Below are 7666 nucleotides of genomic sequence, written 5' to 3'. Positions count from 1 at the left end.
GGACAATTCTTGAAGACTTGGACAATTCTCAAACGATTCTCGAACGATTTTCACTTAAGTCACTTGCTACATGGCTATTTGGTGACTTTGATCTCTATTTTCAGATCTCCCCATTTTAGGAATCCATTTTTACTCTTAATCTTAGTCTTAGATTACTTATTTGTTGATCGTCAATACAATTTTACATTGTTCTAGTAATTAGTTGTAGTTAAGACTGTTAAGTAGTTTTAGTTGATTACTTGATTAGTGATTACTCTTAGGTTAACTCTTGAATTTGATGATGATTGAATAAAATTGAACTGTTGACTGCTTGAATAAAATTCATGACTGTTGAATTGTTGAAGTTGAAGGCTTTAGTTGAACTGTTCACTGTTGAATTCATGATTGTTTTTGTCTTTTTGACAATGATCATTGATCAATTCATTAGTTGATTACTTAGTTTAGTTTATGATGTTTAGTCTTCAGATGTTGATTAGATTTACTGATTTACATTACTCATTACTGATTACTTATCATTGCTTCATTATTTAGATTTACATTACTCATTCATTATGAAAAAATATTTGAAACGAAAAACTTCACCATCAACCGGTAATAATGATGCATCCAACAATGTGATTGATGTTAACGATCTTCCTTGGGATCCATCAGAGAGACCAAAAATTATAACTTATAACCCAAATCAAAGAGATGAAATTAGACGAAAATACTTGGTAAGGGGTCCTTGTCAACCACGAGGTCACATCTTTCCAACCAAAGTTATAGGGGCTAAAGCAAGACGGTTTGTTGTTACTTGGTTTGATCAATTTCAGTGGTTGGAATACAGTGTTAAAATAGATAGAGCATATTATTTGCCTTGTTACTTGTCCAGAGACCAAGGTGGGAATCATAGGACAGATGCATTTGTGGCGGAGGAATTCATATTGTCTGCTTTAAGTCTTAAATCTGCCCTGGTTGCTTTATTTGCAAAACATGGATTGAGTTTTACAAAGGTAAGAAGGTTTCTTAATAATTTATTTACTTTAAGTTGTAACTATATCATTGAATATTTGGCTAAATGGCTTAATTTATCTTTAAAATAGGTAAGAGGACAAGATTATGATGATGCTAGAAATATGAGTGGTAAGTTTAATGGGTTGAAAGCTTTGATCTTGAGTGATAATGACTCGGCATTTTATATACATTCTTTTGCCCATCAACTTCAGTTAGTAGTTGTGGCGGTTGCAAGAAAAACACGAAGGTATTAAGGACTTCTTTGATTTGTTTGCGTTGGTTGTTGTTGTTGTAAACTCTTCTTGCAAACGAAAAGATATGTTACGAGAAAGTCACAAAGAGAGAATTCAAAAAGAAATTGGAAATAACGAAATTGAGACTGGTAAGGGGTTAAACCAAAAGATTTCCCTTGTACGAGCTGGAGATACACGATGGAATATCATCTTAAAACAATCGTGAGTTTGATTGCTTTGTTTCCAAATGTTATAAAGGTGCTTGAATATATCGAAGATGATGATGATAATGGAGCTAGTCGGCTTCAAGCAAGAGGTCTTTTATCATACTTAAAAACATTTGAATTTGTGTTTTATATGCACTTGATATCAACGATCTTAGGGAACAAATTAATTGCCTCAAGCTCTTCAAAGGAAAGATGAAGACATCTTGGAAGCTATTGATTTGATAAGAACAACCAAAGGTCAATTACAAATGTTGAGAGAAAATGGGTTTGATGAAGTTTTGGAGAAATGCTACTCTTTTTGTGATAAGCATATGATTGTCAAGTTGGATATGGCTGAAGCTTATGTTAATACAAGAAACTCAAGGAAAAGAATGAACATTAACAATCAACATTATTATAACTATGATATATTCAACACTGTTTTGGATATGTAGATCCGAGAGTTTGGTGATCGTTTTGATGAGATAAGTACCGACTTGCTTCAAAATATGGCAGCTTTGAATCCACGCAATTCATTTTCTCAGTTTAACAAATTAAGCCTATTGAAGTTGAGTCAGATGTATCCCCAAGATTTTGAAGACAAGGAAAGGATCATTCTTGAGCACGAACTTGACATCTACTATCATTCTGTTTATAATTATGTCAGTTTTGCCAACTTAAACGGTATTGCAGACCTCACCAGATTGATGGTGGCAACAAGAAAGCATCTTTCTCATCCTTTAGTCTACCGGTTATTGAAACTAACACTGGTTTTTCCTGTTGCAACTGCTACGGTTGAAAGATGCTTTTTGGCGATGAAGTTTGTCAAGACAGATTTATATAATCGAATTGGTGATAACTTTTTCAATTTTGCCCTCATTTGTGCCATAGAAAAGGAAGCACGTAGTAATGTTAAAAACGAAGATGTCATTGATCGTTTCCAAAACATGAAGACACGTCGTGGAAAAATTTAGGAGTTCTTTGTCAATTCTATAAAAACCATACTTTGTGAAATTATTTTTGGGTATATATTGACCGTTTTCAAAAGATGAATACGCGTCGGGTACAAGTTTAGGAGTTGTTTATAGGTACTATAAAAACCATATTTTTTGTAATTATTTTTAGATGTATATTATATTATATTATATTAATTATATGGTGCCACCGTTTGAAAAGTTTTCTAGGTCCGTCCCTGATCTAAACAAAATACCAAATCAATTGATAAAGAATTAATTTGTAAGCACGCTCAAGACAGAACATGACAAATTAAGAACAAATAAACTGGAATATATAATTTACCAAAGAATAATTCAAATCAATTGGAATTAACAAATCTGTCTACTGTAACACATACCTAATGAATCACCACAAATATTCATATCTAAGTTGACATCAATCAACCATTAACATCAACCTATAATTAGTATTCAATTAAGCATACAACTGAAATCAATTAACATTAATATATTAACCACAATCCCATAAATACAATTGTTATAGAAAACGCCATGCCTTGAATGTTTGGTATAATTTCTTCTTTGATTTCTTTTTAAACTAAAAAGACATAAGAAAAACAAACCAAATCAGATATACGTACTTCAAACAAGTTGTATAAGTGTTACTACTTTCTACAAATGTTTGTTCAAGATATAAAATTGAAGTGTACAACCCAAAGGATGTTTGCATGTTAATTGTTGCTTTTTGAAATTGTGGCTCTATTTTTAATGCCATTTGCAGATAAAAAGACTAATAACATATAAATCACAAGAACAAATCTATTTACTTCACATGATTTTCTAAAACAAAATTTCAACTCTCGCCCCTAATGGGATAAAGAAAATTAGATTTCAATGCAAAGTAAATCGTAGTAAAAAATATTCAAATTTCATCGGTGTTTTCATTGATATTTTATTTTATTTTTTTGAAAAATTCCCAATCTTATATTGTTGATACTTCTTCTTTTTGTCTCCTTTTTTGTTTCATATAAAAATTAAAATACAAATCAGATAAATATACAGAAAGAAATGAAATATTTAAGTTTTAAAGAGCTACTCACGATATTAACTGTCTTTGCAATGCAAATATAATATATATGGGACTTCTTTTGAGAACTCTCTAATTTGCGAGATCTCTAAAAACTAGTGCATTACGTGTTATTTCATACAATTTTTCTCCATTTATGACTAGAATTTAAGAGAAAGAAAGTTGTTCCGAACAGAGGAAAAACCCTCCAAACCAGAAGAATTGTGTGAAATAAGTGAATTTATCCAGCTGAGCATTTCTAGAGAAACGAGTTTGGGTGTTGTTAGCAGATAAAACAATAAGGGGGTGCGCTATCGCTATAAGAGATTAGGGCTTGCTGCTTCTTTTTTCTTTGCTTTCTTGTTGTATGAGAAATTCCATGAGGGGTCACCACTCTTTCTATTGATTGATCACAAGTCGAACGATGGTATCAACTAAAGATCTCATCATCTTATTTTTGTTGGGAGTGTATCGTGTAAGCGGAGAGAGCGAAGTGAGTTTTATAGAAGCTCGAAGCCTTTCCCTGGCTTCTACTTTCACATACCTTCTGGCCTCAGTCGTTGACTTTGCCCCTTYCGCTCCTCCATTTAACAAGCAATTTAGTGGTTGTTCGCTCCTGAACGAAGCTATTGGGACAACGAATTTGATAGCGCTTTTTGAATGAGAGAGATTATATCATGGTAGAGTTCCTATCCGTGCTTTGACAAATCCCTCTCTAGCGTCATCTACTGCCTGACTGCATACTGCCTTCTACCTGAATATGGCTTTTAGAAAGCAAGATCCCTCTATTTATCACTCTATGGAAAGAGCATCCCATACAGAGTCTTTTAACTAATAGCTAAGCTATTTGCTTCTTCAACTCGGCTCTTATCGATAGAGCCTATGTCTCTTTGATTCATGTATACAAGTCTGGTAGTCAATTGTTCTAGCAAGGATGGACTAGTTGCCTACTCTAGCCTAACTCGCCTCCTTGACTGATGATCAATATGACAAAAGTAATCTATCATGATCCTTATATGACACAATTCATAAATTTGGGTAAGACGGAGTGAAATCAAAGTCAAGTTATTGGCGATCATACCTACTCAATGAGAATGCTCTCAAGTCCAGTCAATGTCTTTTTGATGATACGATTCTCACGTGCGAACTCAAATAAGGGGGGGCCCCACCAGTCATAGTGTTCACTCTTCCCCATAAGAATAAGACCTTCCTCGATTGACATAATGCTACTAACACTGAAAAAAACTGCTTTCAAGGTCTCGTCGCTTCGGTGAATCACTTGAGCCCTGATACATTTTTCGTGCCATGGAGCTAAACCAGTGAGCTATTACGCTTTCTTCAAAGGATGGTTGCTTCCAAGCCCACCTCATGGTTGTCATCGCTCGATCATTTCCTTTTCCACTAAGTAATTTTCCAACGAACCTCCAAATTCGATAATACAAGCAAGCAACACATCTTCAAGAGTTTGAATTGTTCGCTCACTATGTCCGTCAGTTTGGGGATGATAAGTCGTATTTAACCTTATTTGAGATCCCATCTCTTTTTGAAACCTTCCCCATAACCTTGATGTAAATCGATTGTCCCTATCTGATATAATCGATAATGGAACATTGGTGTCGAGTTACAATTTCATCGATATATATCTTTGCTAATCTTTCCAACGAATACATTTATTTGATTGGTAGAAAATGTGTAGATTTTGTTAAACGATCTACAATAACCCAAATAGCATCATAACCTTTTGGTGTTCTCGATAGTTTCGTTATGAAATCCATCGTGATGTAATCCCATTTCGACATCGGAATTTTTAATGATTGCAAACCTATGTAAGGTCACTGATGTTCTACTTTCACTTGTAGAGATGTAAGACAACGTTCCATATATTGAGCAATATCTTTCCTTAAACCCGATCACTAATATAATGGTTTCAAATCTTTATACATTTTATTAGTACCATGATGAATTGAATATAAAGACTTATAGATTTCGTCTAACACCAGCTCTCGGTTCTTACCAAAACAGGGTACCCACACTCTATCTTCAAAACACAAAATCTCACGGCTATCTTTCACTAGACTCGATGTCGTTCCACCGATTCGCTCTGTCTTTATATTTTCTTCCTTTAGGGCCTCATTCTGACAATTTAATAACTCATTAAGAATATTTTGAACTATTTCGGCTCGTAATGCAACAAGTTTAATCATTTCACTCTTATCTTTACGACTTAGTGCATCCGTCATTATGTTCGCTTTTCCAGAATGATATAGAGTTTCAAAATCATAATCATTTACTAGTTTTAACCATTGTCATTGCCTCATATTTAATTCCTTTTGATTAAATAGATGTTGCAAACTTTTATGATCGGTGAAAATTTGACATGTGGGTCCCAACAGATAATGTCTCCAAATGTTTAAGGCAAAAACAACGGTATCAAGTTCAATATCGTGCGTGGGATACTGGAATTCTTGACCTTTCAATTGTCTTGAAACATAGGCAATAACTTCCTCACGTTGCATTAGAATACATGCCAAACCCAACTTCAAAACATCATAAACCACAAAGTCGTTTGAACCTTTTGGTTGCGATAAAATGCGCTACACAATCTATCTTTCAACAATTGGAAAGTTGTTAGATTGTGCTTCTTTCCATTCAAATTCTTTTTCGTGAACCTTGTTAGAGGCGTTGCGATACGAGAAAAGTCTTGTATAATTTTTTTATAATATCCGACCAAATCAAGAAAACTTTTGATTTCCGTTGGTGTTTGTGGTGCTTTCCATTTTTCAGTGACTTCAATTTTAACTGGATCAACTTTAATGTCTGCTTCCTAAACCACATGTCCCAAGAACTACACATCCCTCAACCAAAGTTCACATTTTGACAATTTTGCGTATAACTTTTTCTTTTTCAGAGTTCTAAGATTAAACAAAGATGATCTGTGTGTTCCATTCAGACCGTGAGTATATAAAAATATAATCATCGATAAAGACAATAACAAATTTATCAAGATATTGATCACATACTTTGTTCATCAAATCCATGAACGTTGTTGGTCATTTGTTAAACCAAAAAGCATTACTAAAAACTCATGGTGCCCATATCTGGTACAAAAAGAAGTTCTTGTCACATCTTCTTCTCGAACTTCTAATTGATAGTAACCCGACCGTAAGTCAATCTTAAAAAAAATTGACCAACAAATAACAATTAACATACCAAAAACTAACTAAAACCATAACCCAACTTATTTCTTAACAAAAGCATTTCAATATTTTTTAACAAAAACTCACCTTATTTTTTAACAAAAACTCACCTTGAACAATTAAAACATGTGTAATCTTTTCTTTTTAATTTTTTTTGTTCGAAACCTCATCCACTTATGTATATATATATATATATAATATATTATCTTCCACATGTGGCACGGGAGATTTTAATAAAAAAAATTAAACCCAATATTTAAAATGCACCCTTCAACTTTTCACAACTAACCAAAAACCTCCATCAACTTTCAAACCAATTTAAAAACAACCCGGTCATAACATTTTCTTATATAATAAAGGTTTAAAATGAAAATTGAAAAAGATAAAGAAGTAAAATAAATTAAATTAAAATTTATCGGTGTATAAATAATAAATTCAAAATTAAAAAATCCATACACATCAATAGTTTAAAAAATTTAATGATCATATTATAAATTACAATAAAATAGTCGTTTTTTGTTATATGACCATTTTCTATGAGGATCATGTTGGTAATTTTAATGGTGCATGAGTTTTTAACAATGGACGTTAGTCAAGGAACAAAAGGAAAAATAAAACAAAAGGCCAAATAACTAAAAACGTAGATTTTAAATTATAGGGACCAAAATTACCTTGAATAAACTACAAGGATGGAAAATGTAGTTTACTCATTTTTTTCTATTTTGGAATGCAACAAGGACCACCACTATAAAAGTATAACCCAACCACTATAAAAGTATAACCCAACCATCACATATGGTTCAGTTAAGTAGGACAACGACAAGATGGAGTATACGATGATCCTCATCTCTCTCTCCATTTTCACCTTCTTTTATTTCTTTTTTATCCAATCCGGCCGTCGAAGGTCCGGTGTTGCCACGCGTCTGCCGCCCGGCCCATACCCACTTCCGATCATCGGAAGCATCTTCAAACTCGGAGACAAACCGCACCACTCCCTTGCCGCCTTCTCCAAAAC

At 33.4% G+C, this 7666-nt stretch overlaps 2 protein-coding genes across 2 annotated transcripts in view; both read left to right on the top strand.

Moving 5' to 3' along the window:
• Positions 1 to 551: 551 nt before the first annotated feature.
• LOC112503001 lies at positions 552 to 2406 on the top strand. The gene is made up of 5 exons (XM_025107053.1): positions 552 to 713; positions 813 to 992; positions 1083 to 1240; positions 1485 to 1542; positions 1888 to 2406. Exons 1-5 carry the CDS (start codon positions 552 to 554, stop codon positions 2404 to 2406), a joined length of 1077 nt encoding a protein of 358 aa, XP_024962821.1.
• Positions 2407 to 7389: 4983 nt separating this feature from the next.
• LOC112503003 (geraniol 8-hydroxylase-like) overlaps positions 7390 to 7666 on the top strand; it is a 2674-nt gene continuing 2397 nt past the window's right edge. The window contains exon 1 of the mRNA XM_025107055.1: positions 7390 to 7631. Coding sequence (XP_024962823.1) covers positions 7476 to 7631 — 156 coding nt within the window. The 5' untranslated portion in view covers positions 7390 to 7475. The remainder of the gene's footprint in view (positions 7632 to 7666) is intronic.

The sequence above is a fragment of the Cynara cardunculus genome, unplaced genomic scaffold (assembly GCF_001531365.2).
Source record: "Cynara cardunculus var. scolymus isolate 2C unplaced genomic scaffold, CcrdV1 Un_Scaffold_2357, whole genome shotgun sequence".
Lineage (NCBI taxonomy): Eukaryota > Viridiplantae > Streptophyta > Magnoliopsida > Asterales > Asteraceae > Cynara > Cynara cardunculus.
The sequence above is the reverse complement of the archived record's forward strand: the minus strand, read 5'-3'. Positions and strand labels throughout refer to the sequence as shown.

Excerpts from the sequence above, each read along its gene's own strand:
- LOC112503001 (XM_025107053.1), top strand. The coding sequence starts at position 552 with ATGAAAAAATATTTGAAACGAAAAACTTCACCATCAACCGGTAATAAT. Across the intron at positions 993-1,082 it reads ATGGATTGAGTTTTACAAAG|GTAAGAGGACAAGATTATGA; the intron begins GTAAGAAGGTTT and ends TCTTTAAAATAG. Across the intron at positions 1,543-1,887 it reads TAGTCGGCTTCAAGCAAGAG|ATCCGAGAGTTTGGTGATCG; the intron begins GTCTTTTATCAT and ends TTGGATATGTAG.